At 43.8% G+C, this 17,955-nt stretch overlaps 1 protein-coding gene across 3 annotated transcripts in view; it reads right to left on the bottom strand.

Moving 5' to 3' along the window:
• The window catches only part of DZIP1 (DAZ interacting zinc finger protein 1), a 51,222-nt gene that overhangs the window by 7,242 nt on the left and 26,025 nt on the right, over nt 1-17,955 (bottom strand). For 2 of the 3 annotated variants that reach the window (XM_032864145.1, XM_032864144.1), the window contains exons 11-18: nt 15,847-15,903; nt 10,679-10,738; nt 5,459-5,601; nt 4,860-5,022; nt 4,361-4,487; nt 3,704-3,757; nt 1,976-2,169; nt 107-237 (exon numbers count right to left, since the gene is read on the bottom strand). In XM_032864145.1, the coding sequence (XP_032720036.1) occupies nt 107-237; nt 1,976-2,169; nt 3,704-3,757; nt 4,361-4,487; nt 4,860-5,022; nt 5,459-5,601; nt 10,679-10,738; nt 15,847-15,903 (929 nt within the window). The remainder of the gene's footprint in view (nt 1-106; nt 238-1,975; nt 2,170-3,703; nt 3,758-4,360; nt 4,488-4,859; nt 5,023-5,458; nt 5,602-10,678; nt 10,739-15,846; nt 15,904-17,955) is intronic. The other variant, XM_032864146.1, reaches the window with a different exon arrangement.

Genomic DNA, 17,955 nt, shown 5'->3' with positions numbered 1-17,955 from the left:
CCACTGAATATTTGTTTGACATTTTGCTACAAGAAGTACAGTTATTAAGGTATATTCATTAAAAGATGAATTTCTTTGTGTGTTTAGCGAGCAAGGGTGATTTTACCTTTAGTTCTTCTTTTAATTCTTTTTTGATGAAGGCCTCAGCAACGTTAATCCCACCCGCTGGCTTATTCACATTTCTGTGATTTGAAACCGTCTTTTCAACTTTTTCGGTTAGTGTTTTAATGGCGGTTCCTGTGTGACCAACAGAAAATAGGTACAGTTTTTAAAAAAATTATCTTTTCCGATCCCAAAATATCTTGAATAAGTGACTTTGAAAGAGTCTGAGCATTACAGACCATCATGTTTATTAAATTAAAATCAATTGATATATTTTGGGGGTTGAAAAAAGTTACATTAAGACATATAACTCCTTTTAGAAAAATCATGATCCCCTAGACCAGAAGCAGTAACATATTCTTTTTTTTAAAGAATTCATTCATTTATTTGAGAGAGAGAGAATGAGAGAGAGACAGCATTAGAGGGAGGAGATCACAGGGAGAAGCAGACTCCCCGCCAAGCTGGGAGGCCAATGCGGGACTCGATCCCAGGACCCCAGGATCATGACCTCAGCTGAAGGTGGTCGCTTAACGAACTGAGCCACCCAGGCACCCCGAGCTTTCATTTGAAATCAAAGAAGGATGGTCTCATTCAAGCTGTGGTCAGAAACTTTAATTTCAGTGAGGTAGTCTGTAGGAGTAGAATATTCATGGGGGTATTTACAAAAATAATATTACTTTAAAATTAATTAGTTATATCTTATGTAATTATATAAATCTTATGTAATTATGTAAATTATATAAACAAAAACAAATTTTATATAATTATATAGTTATAATTATATAAAATGATAATTATATAAATATAAATTATATAGAGTACAATAAATTAATCATATCTGGTATGTTTAAAATATATAATTTTTTGAACTGCATTAAACAGAATTTCTTTTTTTAAGAAATGACCCTTCAGGGGCGCCTGGGTGGCTCAGTGGGTTAAGCCACTGCCTTCGGCTCAGGTCATGATCTCAAGGTCCTGGGATCGAGTCCCGCATCGGGCTCTCTGCTCAGCGGGGAGCCTGCTTCCCTCTCTCTCTCTCTCTCTGCCTGCTTCTCTGTCTACCTGTGATCTCTCTCTGTCAAATCAATAAATAAAATATTTAAAAAAAAAAAAAAGAAAAAAAAAAAAGAAATGACCCTTCAGCCCCATTTCTCTTCAGCACACGGTCAGCAGCCGCACACTTGGCTCTTCTGCTCCTTTAGAACCAACCCGTCTCCCCAGGCGGCCCAGGGTCTGAGAGCAGCCCTTTTCACAGACACCCAGTGTGTGCGTTAGTTGCGTCCCTCCACGGTCATTTGATGATGTTCTCATCCCCAGTATCTCACAATGTGACCTTATTTGGGGAGAAGGCCTTTGAAGAGGTAATCAAATTCAAGTGAGTTCATGAGGGTGAGCCCGAATCTGGTACCACTGGTGTCTTTATAAAAATGGGAATTTTGGACACAGATGCATGAACCGGGGAGGGTAATGGTCCCCTCCAAGCTGAGGACAGAAGCTTAGACCAGATCTTTTTCTCATGGCCCTCACAAAGAACCAGCCTTGCAACCCTTGATTTTGGCCTTGTAGCTTCTGGGATGGAGACAAGAAATTTCTGTTTTGAGCCACAAGATATGTAGTACTTTGATCCTACAGTCCTCGGAAACGAACATACCTAGGCACCCCCAACTGCTTCCTCTCCTTCCACCTGAGCGTCAATTAGCTGCTAAGCCCTGGGCATCTTCCTTGGGCAGCCGTGGCTTCTGGGTTAGCCCCATCCTTTCCTTGAGCACTTTCTCAGCCTCTCCTCCCAGTGCTTGGTGGCCGCCCCCCCACTCCCCAGGAACCACTATTCCAAACAAAATTTCCAGAAGGATTTTCAATGACCAGAGCTCACCTGCGGGCTTGGGAGAAACATCGGAGTCCTCGATTTCACTTCCCTCGGTCCAGTCCGTGTCGCTTCTGACCGTGTTCTTCCCAAAGCTACACCTGTTGCTTTTGGAGGACGGCGCAGGAAGCAAGTCCGGGGATGCGCATGCCTGGATGACGTCATCACCGTCCAGCTCTTCCTCCGAACTGAACGGAGGGGTCCTAAATGAAAACCCAAGGATTTGGGGGAAAGAAATCTTTTCTGTGGTAAAACTACCCCATCTTTTAAAATAGCATCATTCCTTATAATTTACCTCCATGCTGCACTTTCCGGAGCGCTTTTATAGACACAATCCCACCTGCTTCATCACATGAATTAGCACCCCTTTTTAAAGTGGGGGGGATGGGCTAGAAGGGGGATGGGGATTAAGGAGGGCACTTGTTGCAACGAATCACTGGATTCTACTCCTGAAACCAGTATTGCACTGTATGGTAACCAACTAGAATTTAAATAAAAAATTTAAATTTTTTTTTAAAAAGGGAATTGCCTATGCATAATGTACAATGGCCGACAATAGTAGGTACACTTGGAAATTGTTGGGTGAGTGTTTTTTTAGCCACAATTTAAAAAGAAAAATTAAAGTTATTTAAAAAAAATAAAGTGAGATGTTCATAGCAGTGTTCATTCATTCAAGAATATTCTTTGATTACTTAAATTTTTCCAATGTTCAGTCATACTACGTCCCATGAAATAAGGTTCCTATGAGATTTTTGTACACGAAAAATGCTTTTGAAAGGTCAATCATCTTATTGTCTCTATTATATTCTATTTATACCATCGTTACTATCTATATAATTTATTTTGTCTCTATTATATATACACAATGCCTCAAGAAGAGATATTTATAGCAGTAATACCTCTAGAAAAAGTTGATGATGAAATTCAGTTATGATAAGATTAGTTTTACTTATAATTAATAACAATAATGTACCTATAATTTATTAAGTCCCCATTAAGTGCCAAGCCCTGAGGTTAAGCTCTTTTCTTTTCTTTTTTTCTTTGTAAAATATTAATCTTCTAATTTTTGTCTATTTTATTTTTTTTTTAAGTAGGCTCCATAGCCAATGTGGGACTTCAACTCATGACCTTGCAAGACTTGTGTGTTCCACTGACTGAGCTGGCCATGCACTCCTAAACCCTTTTCATATATTCTTAATTTATAGAACTGTGTTGTGAAAAAAGCAGCATCACCCCATTGAACAGATAAGAAAACAGGCCTAAACAGGTAAGCAAGTGAATCAGTGTTACAAGTTCATGAGTGACGGAGCTAGGATCCTTACTATCCTAAGAGGGCCCAAGAGAGTAAAGTCTAGCGCCATTCTTAATGTCTGTAAGAACACCACAGTATCATCTGATTATACTCTCAAAGATCCAGCCACTAAAAGACGACATCATTCATTGAATTCATTGTGCTTATTGAAAATCATGGGACACAGAGAGGGGAACAATGGAAATGACTGGGGGTGGCCTCACTTCTTAGTGGAGGCCACAGGGTGATAAAGGCTATTGACTTACAGAGAATCTGATGAAGACACAAAGACATGTCACAAAGGAGTAATGAATGGTGACAAATGAATTGCGATGTTTAATAGTTAGGGTTTTAGTTAATCACAGGGCACATACCAATTTACAACAAAATGAATATTCAGGGGAAAGAGCTTTTTAAACGCCCTCTCCCCACTCCCAAGTACTCACGTAATAGTTGAAGACTTTCTGGGAAAATGATCTTCTATGATATTTTTCTTAATTCTAAAACACAAAAGAAAATGATTTCTAAACGGCACAAGTGAATAATGTAATTTTCAATATAAATTTCTATGGAACGGGTAATTTTTGCTTTTGAACATTTGTTAAAGAGAATAAGCTACAAGAAATGGGCTGGTACCAAGGACAGGCATGTAGGAACTGTAAGCGTGGCACTCTGCTGGGGCAGATGTTACTGTGGGTAGAATGTCTGCATGGCCCTACAATCCACGTGTTGAAGTCCTAACCTCCCAGGGACACTCTCTGAAGGTTGGGCCTTTGGGAGGTAATTATGTTTATTAGAGGTCATGAGGCTGGGGCCCTCATAAAAGGATTAGTGTCCTTTTAAGAAGAGGAAGAGGGATCAGACCTCTCTCTCTCCCTGCCACAGGGGGACACAGTGAGAGGGTGGACCATCTACCAGCTTAGAAGCAAGCTGTCACCAGAACCCGACCATACGTCATGCTGATTTCAGACGTCCAAACTCCGGAAGTGTGAGAAAATAGCTTTCTGTTGTTCAATCCTCCCAGTCCACAGAATTTTGTTATAGCAGCCCAAGCCGACCGGGATAAACATGAGTACAAACATTTTAGGGTCGAAAATACTCACTTTGGGACAGACATCCTATCGGTAAAAACAGGTCTTTGTCTTATCAGCTGTCTGCTTCTGGGAGGAAGCTGCACAGCCTTGGGTATCTCTCCATTGGAAAGGGTATCCACTTGAGGAACGTACTTATCTGGAAGAGTACCATCATTCATGAATCTCCATTGCCTTCGTGATCAGTGAGTGAAAAGCACAAGAAAATACTACGATGCTGTCTACGCTGGCTCTTGAAACCAAAAAGCTCTTGGCTCTACAGATTCCTGCTGGGCATGGAGCCCGATGTGGGAGCCGAAACCAAGAGTCAGATGCTCAACCCACTGAGCCACCCAGGCGCCCCACCATCTTTTAGTATTAAAATTAAATCCAAGACTCAACCTATAACGGTCCAAATAGTATGAGACTTGCCAATGAAGTTCCAAAGTCTGCAAACCGTTTAAAATTATTAAAGGCAACAGGACTTCTTTCCTATGTGCAGAAATGAAATGGCGGCCAGTGACAGGCTTACCTGAGGTCAGTAAAGTTCTTTCCTCAATTTTACAGCTGACCTCATGTTCAAGGAAGTCTCGAATTTGCTGAATGTTGGGTATATGTCTCTCTCGTTCGTGTCTTGCTGATTCCACAGTTCTTAGCACCCTGCTGAAGTGATCGCTTGGAATTCCACGTATATCCTGAAGCAATACAACGTTAAGCTTATTAGCCTGGGACATTCTTCATTTCATGAGCGTTTGTCAGCATCAACTGTGCCGACCTTGTCCTTACTGCTGCATCCGAAGGAGGGGACGCCCTGACATAGAACACAGCATTCTGGCCTCAAGAGGAGTTCCCAGGGCAGTGGGACATAGAGGGGTGTGTATGAGTGCACAGGACTTGTTAGTGGTGCTAGGCGGTGAACGCCAGGACCAAATGCACAGAGAGGGGTGTGTGTGTGTGAGAGAGAGAGAGAGAGAGAGAGACCATCTAACCAATAATGCAAGCTGGGCCATCAGGATAGAATGAGTGCACAAAGACAGAAGAGACGTGCCTTCTTCTCTTCTCTGATCCTCTCCTATTGAGAAAACAAAATACAACACAACCAGCAAACGTTCCCAAAATGAATGAGCTTACCGCATTAATCCCCAAGGTTTCCAGCTTCTCTAGCAAACTCTGCTCCAAGACGCTCCTTATTTCCTTGGTGAGGGAGGGGTTACTCTTCAAAGCTTTCCTTAGGTGGACCTTGCTGTGATTTAATTTCTGTTCATTCTCCCTTCCTGAAATAAGGTTTACAAAGTGTGTTAAAATTTTAAATACATAAAAGCGCTAAGTAGAAAATGGCAAAACACCGCTTTTAAAAATAGCAAGCAAGCATTTTGTAATGTGATAAGGTTTTTGGATTGTTTAATCATTTATATGGTGCTGAAGTATCACAACTTTTAAAAGTATCTTAAGTTGTGGGGCACCTGGGTGGCTCAGTGGGTTAAGCCTCTGCCTTCGGCTCAGGTCATGATCTCAGGGTCCTGGGATCGAGCCCCGCATCGGGCTCTGTGCTCAGCATGGAACCTGCTTCCTCCTCTCTCTCTGCCTGACTCTCTGCCTACTTGTGATCTCTGTCTGTCAAATAAATTAAAAAAAAAAAAAAAAAAAGGTATCTTAAGTTGGCCTCAAAACTTCCGTGTCTTTAAAGACTCTTTCTTGGGCGCCTGGGTGGCTCAGTAGTTAGGCATCTGACTTCAGCCCTGAGTCAAGAGATCCGGGGTTCCTGGGATCCAGCTTGCATCAGGCTCCCCGCTGGGCAGGAAGCCTGCTTCTCCCTCTCCCACTCCCCAGCTTGTGTTCCCTCTCTCGCTGTCAAATAACTACATAAATAAAATCTTAAAAAAAATACTCTTTCTTGACCCCTTAACTGCATCATTATTAGATGAATAATGTAAAAGAAAGGTCTCTGCAGAAGCACGGTAGAAAAAAGGAATTCTTTAGACATTCAATGGTCCATCCTGAAATTATTTTACTACTTTCTGAAGAATTCATCTAGCCTAAATCATTAGAATTTATGTATCATTTTTGAGGAAGCCCGATTTATATTAAGTAATAAAGTTTTGATTTAATAAGTTCAGTAGAACTTATTAATTTGATATTTTGAAATTGATATATTTGAAATCGCTAATTTGAAATTGATACAAAATTTCAAAGTGTGAAATTATCCCTCCCAAAATATGTACCAAGATGAAAAAGAGGTTAACAAGAGTCTTAGGAAAAGTATATTCTGTTTAAAACAACCTATCATTAAAAGCAAAGGAAAAAACAACTGGCCAGATTCTCCTAACTTTTCCTTCTCTGTTCCTCTTTCATTCCCCAACTAAAACAGGTGGGGTTCAAGAGCGTTTGGGAAAGGGGAGTGACTACATGACCCTGAATGGAGTCCTATGTCCAAGCAGAGGGAGGGCTTGATGGAAGAGGCTCCTTCCTGGGCTCCTCTGACCCTTTGTGAAGGTGCAAAGCCAGGTCTGGGAGAACACGATGACACTGCTGTCAGTTGGAGTCTTTCCCTGAACAGGAGCATTTCACCCCCACAAGGGTGGTGCCTAGTGCCTATGCCAAGCTGGTCTGGGGCTGCAGGGGCCCAGCCTCACCCACCCCGCTAGATGGGAGTTGTAGGGACCCACGATGTTCAGACTGACAGAAGATCCACAACAAAACGCCGCAATGTCTCAGACTTTCTCTAAACTCTCTAAAATTCCAGCAGTAAAGAATATTTCTGTTCATGAATCCACACTTTTCCTGAGGGCAAAAGTAGTTCAATGAACTGTATGTACATTAGGTAAGAGGAAAAATCTTGCATGTTAATGCTGTTCTATAATTTGGAACTGCAGTTTGCGAAACCGAAATTATGAAATTTTGTAAGATGATGCATTAGTAAAAATCAAAAGTAATCCTGAATTTTTCATTCTCAGCATTCATGCTGTTTTCTCACCAATGTTTTCCAATATTCTGGAGCCTCCTTAGAAAAAATGCTTCTGGGGGCACCTGGTGGCTCAGCTGGGTGGGCATCTGACTCCTGATTTTTGGCTCAAGTCATGATCTCAGGGTCATGGGATGGAAGCCTCAGAGCGGTCTGCTTGTTCCACTCCCTCGTGCTCCTCCCCACCTCACCCCTGCCCCGCTCACACTCTTGCTCTCTCTCTTTCGAATAAATAAAATTAAAAAAAAAAAAAAAAGGCACTTCTGTCTTGGGAACAATACAGCAAAATCCAGAGGGCTTAGCTGCAGCCGTGGCCGTGTTGCGGACTTTGGCGGCTGGCTGGCCATCAAGTGTAGAAAACCATCTAGGGTGAACAACGAGAAGAGGTACCGAGAGACTGCCCAGGAGTCATGGTGCTACCACAGGGAGAGACACAACTCCCGCCTGTTCACACAAAGGGAATTTTCGGGCCAGTGCCCAGGATATAAAAAAGAACTACACAGAAGCACAGCCAGAGAGACTCCAGGCTCTGTCTGCTCCCCAGGACCCGGGTCAAGAGAACTGAATTTGTTTGCCGACTGGGTTGGGTTCACCCTCAGCCCTGATGATTAGCTCCTTCTGGTGACCGAGTTTCCCAAAATGACTGCAAATTAAACATTTCCCCTATTCTCAAATTTGCATTATATGTTGATGCTTGCTTTGGATTCGTTTATGGATAATGAGAAAACTCTTGGTAGGAAGGACTCACGAGGCTGGGGCTGGTCAGGGGGAACCAAGAGAAAGAATGTAGAATGGACAGGAAAAAAAAATGAAGTTTTTAATGTAAAGGTGGAATTCATCGCTGGAAAGCCAATCACAACGGAAGATTTTAATCAAAGCACATATTGTTCACCAAGATCAGTAAGACAACACTTTCCCAGGCAGGTGGCCCAACATACAGCAGCCCATACAAGTGATCATTTCTAGCAGACGTACAATGTACCAGTTTGGTGAACAAATAGTTATAGCACAAACCAAAGAGTGAAAAACAAACACCAAAAAACAATTTCTGAGTCAGAAGGGACATCAAAAATCTAGCAATCAGTCTTCTCATTTTTCACGTGAGAATGAGAAAACCAGAGAGGTAAAGACACTGCTCCAAGCCCCCCGCCGCCCAAGTCCTGGACCAGCCTGCCTCTGTCCCCTTTGTTCTTCGCGGTAAACTGTGGAAAGCTGGAACCTGGGCTTGAGTTCCAGCCCTGTCACTAATTAAGCTCAACAACTTGGAGCACGCTCCCCGTCCCCCTGCCCATCCCCCTGTGTTTCGAGTTCCTGAACAATGAAATGGCCTCTGAGACCCCTGCTGGCCCACATTCTAACATCCTATAGAAGAGCAAGATCAAATACGCCGCTCCAGGATTGTCAAAAGTGTTAAGGATGCAGAAATGGTCATGCACGCTTCTGGGTAACAGCCCCCGTGCTGTGCACGCCACTGCCAAAATCCAGCTGTACAGGTATCATCTGCAAAATGTTAGCCCAGCCGAGGAACTTTCTGATGGCAGTTTACGTGCTAGCGGCTTGCTGACTCCACAGAGCTCCTAAAGGATTCGTGTGGTCACTGGCTTCTGTAACAGCGTGCTGGGGACTTAGGCCTGTCTGGCTTCGGCCCTTGTCTCTGTCCCACTAGAGCTGTGTCTAAACACATGGAAGGTGGCAAAGGTTATTTTCTTTCCCAGTCTGGTTCCCTGCATGTGGCAACAACAAATGAGGGCGTTTGCTGGCAGTGATCCCAAACTCACACCTTATGCGGACTGGGGAGAAGAATTCTACAACACAACCAGAAGGATGTTGTGGGTCTAAGTGGAGGCCCCGAGGGGTGACAGTGGACTAAGTAAGGACGGTCTCCAGGAATCTAACAGACTTGTTTTTTGTTTTTTTAAATGAGTGTGAACTTGAGACTCTGTATAACCTCCTGGCGCATTTCATGGATTCTGCTGAAAATATCTGGTGTTCCAGACATCAATAAATAACATGTAGGAGGGAGAAAGCACATTACTTGAAAGCGAATGGAAAATAAACATCGCACAGATACAATGGACGTGCCTGAGTCACGTCTCGATTTGTAGCTCTGTTAAAAATAATTTGCAAAGGGATGCCTGGGTGGCTCAGTTAGTCAAGCATCTGCCTTCGGCTCACATCATGATCCCAGGGTCCTGGTATCAAGTCCCATATTGGGCTCCCTGCTCAGCGGGGAGCCTGCTTCTCCCTCTGCCTGCCGCTCTCCCTGTTTGTGCTCTCTGACAAATAAACAAAATCTTAAAAAAATAATTTGGAAAAAGTCATCTAGAGAACACAGAAGTTATAACAAATATTAAGAATTTACAAATTGGAATGTATCATTTTTAATTCTCTTCCTAACACAAAGAGTAAAACCCGAGTTCATATAAATATTAACAATTTGCTTTCTCCTAAAGAGATAATATAGGGTGTCGATCCTTATCATTGTTAAGGAGAAAATGATGGTAAACAGATTCAAGTATAATTGTTTCAGGATCTACAAGTCTGGCATCAGGAAATACTCTAAATAATGTGCAACGATTTTCATAAACTTCAAAGATTAATTGACAGGAAATAATTTTGAGAGCTGCTGAATAAAATGAATAAGCCACAATGACTTTAATTTTCTCCCCAAACTTTGAACTGTTCCCAAGTTTCACCATAAAGACATTATCCAGGGGTCCCTCGGGTGGCTTAGTCGGTTAAGCCTCTGACTCTTGATCTGAGTTCAGGTCATGATCTCAGGGTGGTGGGACCGAGCCCCTGCATCAGGCTCTGCACTGGGCACGGAGCCTGCTTAAGATTCTCTCTCTCCCTCTCCCCCCATCGACCATGTGTGCACTTGCTCTCTATAATAAATATATCTTTTTTTTTAAGACATTCTGCCTACAAATATTCTACATTGGGAGCTTGAACATGCTTTTCTTGCTATTAAAATAGCATGGAAACGGGCAGCTCACCCTCTCATTTCACAGATTCAGGGTGTGAGAAAGAACTCCCGTGCGAGGAATATTTTTGTCTCATCTGGCACACAATGCATTTGTGTTGACTTGCCCTCTGACCAGAAAATATCTGCATTGACATAAAGACTTCGGGTTTTTTCCCCCAAGTTCCCTAACACAGGAAGGTCTTAGTCACATGCTAAGAATACAGTAAAGCAGGGGAAAATATAACAGCATATTAAAGGAATAAGATCGTAGAATACTACGGATGGATTGAAAACGTCATCCCCAAACCTAAATGTCTTCCCTAACTGGTGTGACAAAACCACTGGATCGTCAATTTCAAGATCTGGGTTTTAGCATCTCAATAGAATCTATGCAGGTAGAAACCCTGAGCGAGTCCTTGGTTACCTTTTTCTTCCTCTGAAAGCTCTTCTATGGTTTCCAGTATGTGCGATGAGAATGCCTGCTCTATTAACAAGGAAAAATAAGAATAGTACAAACAGGACAAACAGCAAAGTAAAATTAGTTTCCTTTCAAACAATTTTGAAAGATACAGTTTCACGGTATTTTAATCATGCCTAAAATAGCAGAATTTGCTGGGAAGAAATATGGAGGTGGTCAGTTAAAGCTGGTCCCTTTTTCATGGTATCTGCTCTTTCTGTGTATTTTCCATTAATTCACCCCCCCACCCAGGAAATTACATTTTCAGATAATTACATCGTTTCTCACTCAGCAATCTCGTGCCTAACGGGATTCTTTTAAGACACAAGGACACAACTGCAAAAGGTCTTCTTCACTTATCCCCCCCCACACAATACCTTCCTTATACAATATTTTGATGAGGTGGCTAAAGAGAAAATCAATGAAACTATTTCAATTCCCAAAGATTAAAAATATAACAAAATGCTGAGGCCCTGGGATCCCCACTTCTCGCTAGCCCCAAGGTCTTCAGGTGGGAGGACCAGGATGGTGAGAGAACAGGTCAACCCAGGGTCAGCAGTAGGATGAGGACCCCATTCTTAGACATGTCTGTGTCCCCATGTCCCCATGGTTCACACTTCCTTCTGCTCCCAGAAAGCCACCAAGGCAAGGCTGTAGACAGATGACACGTGAAGAGGGGCTGTTCTCAATCCCACCCCAGAACAGTGCCCTGGGTGGGTGGGGGTGGGGGGGTAAGGTCTCTCAGTGACTTCCCAGGTAACATGACTGGGGCTCAAGGAAACCTGTGGGCAGCCTGGATAAAGCCAAGCCCCATCCCATTAAGAGAGGGGAAGTTCCTTCTTGGGGAAGGTCAGGTTTTTTGGGGGGGGGGGTCAGGAAATCAGGCTTCGGACACTGGGATAAAATGCAACCGGAAGTCTAGCCAGCAAGTGCGTGTTTCACTCACCTTCAGCTTGGAGAGTACCACAGGGCACCTCCCCAGGGAGCTCTCCCCCTGCGCCTACAAGGTGAAGGCCATTTCGGTCCACACCAGACCCCAGAGCGGGCAACCAGCAAGGGTAGTCACGGCTAATAATTACTGAGCGCCCACCAGCTTGTCGGGCACAGATCTACGTGCTTTCCAAGTATTAGCTTAGACTTAACACCTCCTACTTGGAAGTCTAAGCTTTTAATTTGCCAAAGCGTATTTCTGATACTCTGTTTTAGGTACCTACAAACACACACACACACGCACACACACACACACACACACACAGGTATACACAAATAAATATATATTATATTTAAGTACACGTAAAGAGACTTTTCTAGCTTGTTAGCGACGTAGTCAATCCATCTAACACTGAGTGGGAGAAAAGCGTTTTACATTGCTTTCCAGTGAACATTTGGAGCATGGCTTATTAGGAAATAATCCCACTCAATTTTGAAACATGAACATGATCTCACAAAGAAGCATTTAATTCTATCCATGCACAACTCCTGAACATCAAAAATGTGCTTTCAAATGTGTTATTCAGCATCAAGATTTTAACGTTATCTAGATAATAATAAAAAAACCCTGTAGCTATATGTGGTAATGAATGTTAACTAGATCCTGTGGTGATCATTTCACGATACATATAAATATGGAATCATTGTGCTACACACCTGAGCTGATGTTATAGATCAATTTTATCTCAATAAAAAATTTAAACAATTAAAAAGTCAAGTTCTACAAACAGCCTACTTACTTGTCTGAACTGCTAAAAACAGGGATTTTAGGAGGACAGCTAATTTCAGTTTTTTAAAAGTCACATGATTTATATTTTATTGCCCTTTATGGAAATGACAAAAATAAAGTTATGAGGAAAAGCTCTATAAAATCTCCCCAAACCATCATATGCATCTTTGTTATCATTATAAGGACAGTCCTAGGACTTACTTGAGTGGAGAAAAAGCTTCAAAATTGTGACCTTTGGTGCTGTCAGGCAGAAGGTGGGGTTCTGGGGGGTGGGGAACTTGGGCTCCTACTATACAGGCTAAGGAAATGAGGGCCACCAGACCCCAGCTCTAACCCAGCCGACTGACATCCAATGTGGAGTGAAGGGCCTGCCGTTCTCATGCTTTCTAAGCCACGGGCCCAGCCTCCAAATGACCCAGCTCTTGTCTTACACTGAGATATCCAGGCTGAGCTGACATACTTGAAGACCTGAGTCTCTCTCCTCTGAACTCTCCAGAGGCTTCCAGAAAAATCCTTATGTCAGTCTCCTACCATTACCTCCAGAGGATGAACTCCCAGGTCTCTACCAGCCCTCTCTGGCACGGGCTGGCTGTGTCAGACTTTGTCAACCCGACCCCCAAAGCTAACACTGGCCAGTGTGTTCGCTCACTGGCTCCGGTTCCAAAGGTGCTGCTTCATCTGACCTTACCACAGCCCGCTGAAGCAGCCATTCCTGTTCTCGCCATTCGGTAGGCAAGAAAACCCAGACCTATGGCTTCATGAGTCACCTGTGAATCCAGACTGCTTACCTCTCTTCACAGTCCAGGCCCTTGGCCACGATACCGTAGTGCCTTCCTACTGGCTGTTTCTGGGTTTGTCTTCTGGACTCCTCTAAATGGCACTGTCTAGTGAGCTCATGGCGGTCTTGACCCTTCCCTTGCCCTTGCTCAAATCACCCGCACCTACACCTTTCCAACAGTTCCACGGAACAGCTGGTATGTCTGCCCCCCTCTTGTCTCAAAACCTCAACCCCAATTCCTAGGTGAAGAGTCTCACAGAAACCCCCTCCTCGATCCCCAGCTGGTCTGTCCAGTTCAGTTCTTGGAGTACACTCTGGTGGGACTGAGCTTCCCCAAGCTCCAGCCCTCCAGCCTGGCCATGCCCAGCCTCTCAGCGGCTACATCCTGCCCAAGGACGGCCCGAGCGTCTGGAGGCTGGCACCCGGGGCTCACCGCAAACAGTCTCAACCAGCCAGGCTTCCCTCAGATCTCTTCTGCATACCCTATGCTCAGCCAACTAATTCATCTGCACCACTCGTTCCCTTCTAGTGCTTTCCTCTGACCTTTGGCTTCTACTTTTTGCTTTGTCTCAGTGGAAAGGAGCAGCCTACACCCTTGACCCCTCCCTGGGGCAGCCCACATCTGGTAACTGATGGCTCTATCCAGGACAAGTCTGAGGAGCCCATGCCAGCTTTCCAGCTCCCAGTGAGATCTGCAGAGGCCCCCACCACAGTGAGTTCGGGTTCCGTGTCCCCTTCTAGCTGCTCCTGCTTCTCTCACAGGGGTTGTCTGAGAACACTGCCCAACAGACCTCCCGCCCGCAAATCTCCACCTCAGAGCCCGTTTCCCCAGGGAACCCAACTGAAGACAGTGAGTGATCATGACATTTTTCATCATAAAGAGCTTCATCGAGCTCTAGAAGGAACAACAGGAAAGACTGAGAGGTAATCGGGTTAAATAACGTTACGCAGTACAGACTAAGGCTCCCTGCCCCCTGTCCCCCTGCACCCACCCCCTACAGCTGGGGTCACTGCCATGGCTGTGGGGGGGAGCAGGTCAGTGGGCCCCGTTCAAGCCTCCTCCTTGCTCCTGCCCATTGAGATGCTCACAAATCAGCTCAGATCCCGAACCAAAGGCATCAGGCCTCATGCCAGGTCTGGCTGGCATTTAAAACTAGCATTTTAATCCCAGCAGATGCCAGCAAGGGGGCATGGCTGTTCACGAAGCCCAGCTCCAATCAGGGCAAAGTCCATAAGGAACACAGTGCTTTGGAACTGATGGATTTGTCAGGACTCTTGAATCAACTCCAGACGGCTAAACGTACCTACTATAGGAGTTCTTTACTGGGTGCCAAAAATAGGAAGCAAAGAAAATGTAGTCCTCTTATATTGTCACACAAAAGGCTAATGATAACAAAGTAGCAAGAAACAGAAAAAGAAACTCTAACACACTGAAGTACAGAGAAGTGACCAGCAATGTGTTAGAAAACTCAACTCTGAAAAAGAAGGCAAGAGAGAGGTTTTTGACCTGACATAAAGAATACGACTAGGGAATACTTGCCAGGGGACTTTTTCTTGCCTATTCAGTATTAAAGCAAATTTACATAGGTCCCACACATATTTTACCTCTGTTGCTGGTCCAGAAGGAGGACACCTGCATGTTCTAAACACCTATAAATACTAACACCTAGTAAGTGGGGAGTTTATGCATTACATAGTGTGAACACACGCTTAGGGCGTACTGACCTGCCTGAAAGGACCTCAGGAGAAAAAGTAAGGGGCACCTTCATGAGTCTGTTCAGTGAACAAAAATGATGGGTACAGAAGGCCATGCTAATGTGAAAAATATTTCTGAACACACGAAGTCTGACTTGACTGCCCATCATCGATTTAAGTCTAACTCAAAGGCTAAAAAGCAAAATGGAATGAAGTAATCATTTACATTCCAGAAGCATTTATAGGTAAGACAGAAGAAACTTGGTCCCCCTCCCATCTTTTAATTCAGTGAATATACAGCAGACTGTAGGCAAACAATGGACTAAAAACATATTTACAAAAACTGTAAGTGCCTTAACACTATAAAAATAAAATATGGTGACTGATATTCACCTATCGGCTAGACCACGTAATTAACAATTATCACCCTCGCACCCTGGTCCAGGAACTGACTCCTGGCAGTGGTTTCCTCCTGAGGCTCCCAATTTTCCCTTTGGTTTCCATCACATGTCTTTTCTAGATTTTTCCAACCAATCACTGAAACTGTTTGTTTAAAAAAGGTGACTTGCTGCCACACTGAAAGTTATAAAAACAGTCAGGTATGCCCTGTGGCATGTGCTGGTTGGCTGGTCTAGTAGAAAATCACCTTCTTGCCCAACACCTATCACTCTCCACCCAAAATCATACACAATCAAAGTACCACTCCACATTAAAATCTCTGCTTGTAAGTCTAGCAACACACACATTTTTTACTTTATGACTTTGGTAAGTATATATAGTTTATGATAGAGTGACATATGAAGACAGCAGTATTATTAACTTCTCCGCATTCACTAAAACGTCTTGTTTTGCATAGTTACCCCACAGAAGCACTTGTGGTTAATCAGTTCTCTGACTCAGGGCAGAAACTGCACATAAAATGCTGAGACTTGGCTGACTTACCGTGGGCCATTGTGAGACCTGATTTAGCATCCACAGTCTGTACGGGCGAGGCACTCACTGAAACAGCAGAAAGAGAAAAAGCTCACAGCCTTCCCTAACGAAAACATGAGCATCTCAACTTCATGATGATCGAGTCCTCCTCAAATTAGTCAAGCTACATACAGATCGTAAGGGACAAATGTTTCAAATGACAATCAGCAGCTAACCTAAACTAACACTCTTTGCTTTATTAAAATATAATTTGCTCCTTTAAAATATATAATCCAATATAAAATATACAACTTTAAGAATACAATTAGTATAATAAGAGTGGTGCAACCATAACCACTACCTAATTTTAGAACATTGTCATCACACGCAGTAAAATCACCCATTAGCCGTGACTCCCCGCGTCTGCCCCCCCTCAGTGGACCCTGGCAACCACCGATCTATTTTCTGTCTCTATGGATTTGCCTCTTCTGGACATTTCATACAGAATGGACTCATACTTTGTGGTCCTTTGTGACTGGCTTCTTTCACTTAACATCACGTTTTCAAAGTTCATCCATGACAGCCTCAGCATGCAGTTTTACTAATTTTTTTAAGATTTGATTTATTTGTGAAAGAGAGAAAGAGAGTGAGCACACACAGGGGAACTGCAGGCAGGCGGAGAAGGAGGCTCCCCGCTGAGCAGGGAGCCTGACGTGAGGCTCAATCCCAGGACCCGGGGGTCATGACCTGAGCCGAAGGCAGACGCTTAACCGTCTGAGCCACCCAGGCACCCCCAGTAGGCAGTTTTATGGCCAAATAACATTCCACTGTATGATCAGACCACGTTTTACACATCCACTCGTTAGCTGACGGAGATGTGGGTTGCATCCACTTTTCGGGTGTTATGAACGATGCTGGTGTGAACACTCGTGTCATGGTTCCTCTCCGGACTATGCATTTGTTAGTTTTCTTTCACTAGCTTGTTACGATAGATCTTTAATTCTACTCCTACTCTGAAAGCTACTGGCCACAAACCTCAGCTTCCTCCATAGGCATACCTTTTTGTCTTTACGATGATCACCGGCAAAGGTGTTCAGCTCCTAACTGTGCGTAGGTTGCTAGCTATTCTGGTAATGTAAGACCCTCAAAGCCATTTGCAACTTACATCACCTAGATCGAGGTTTGCAAAAGTATAACCCATAGGACATAGTAGCCCACCATTTGTCTTTGTAAATAAAGTTTTATTGGAACCCAATATTGTTCCACTATTGTGCCGAGTCTAATTAAGGTATGAACAAGAGCAATTTAATGCCTTTTAACCTTCCCATCCTTCTATGAAATGTATTTTTTTCCATAAGATATAAGCCCAGCTTCTACTATTCCTTCAGACCTACTCTTGGGACTAAACTTCCCTTCCTTCCTCACACCTTTTAACCTCTTCAGCTTCCAGAAACAACATCAAGAGGCCTCCAGAAATCAGGTGTCTTGATGGGTCAGTCGGTAAAGCATCTGGCTCTTGATTTCGGTTTGGGTCATGATCTCAGGGTTCTGGGACAGCCCGTGCAGCGGGCTCCTCACTCAGCAGGGAGTCTGCTTGAGAATTCTCTGTCCTTATCCTTCTGCCCATCCCCCTGTTTTCCCTCATAAACAAGTCTTTAAAAAAAAAAAAGAGAGAGAGGTCTCCAGAAGCACTTGAGAAGACCGAGCAGTTAAAACCAGTAGCATTTTCCAGTCAGTTGTGCCAAATTCCCAAATCTGCTCACCTATGCCCTTTCATCATTGCAGTCCTGGGCCCATATGAATGGTCCCATCACTGAGGGCTTACCCTCAGCCTGGACCCTCCCCCGGTACTCAGATGCCCGTTCACACACACGTCCTCTCCTGCCCAGGACCGTCTGCTCCCTAGTTTCCTCCACCCTGCCACTTTCCTGAATGGAATAATAAAATAATCAAAATATCTCAACTATTTAACTATTATTAGGGAAACAACCTTTCCATTTCGACACTGTCCAGATGATGTCTCTGTGGATTACAGCCAAATCCTGACAGCTCCAAGAGACAGACGTGCTGAGTCCACCTCAGGTGAGCGGCTGACAGAACATTGGGTCAAAGCCTGCAACCCTGAGTCTCAGTGATGCT

The sequence above is a fragment of the Lontra canadensis genome, unplaced genomic scaffold (assembly GCF_010015895.1).
Source record: "Lontra canadensis isolate GAN:19392208 unplaced genomic scaffold, GSC_riverotter_1.0 scaffold26, whole genome shotgun sequence".
Classification (NCBI taxonomy): domain Eukaryota; kingdom Metazoa; phylum Chordata; class Mammalia; order Carnivora; family Mustelidae; genus Lontra; species Lontra canadensis.
Note: the sequence above shows the minus strand (reverse complement) of the source record. Positions and strands in the feature narration are given on the sequence as shown.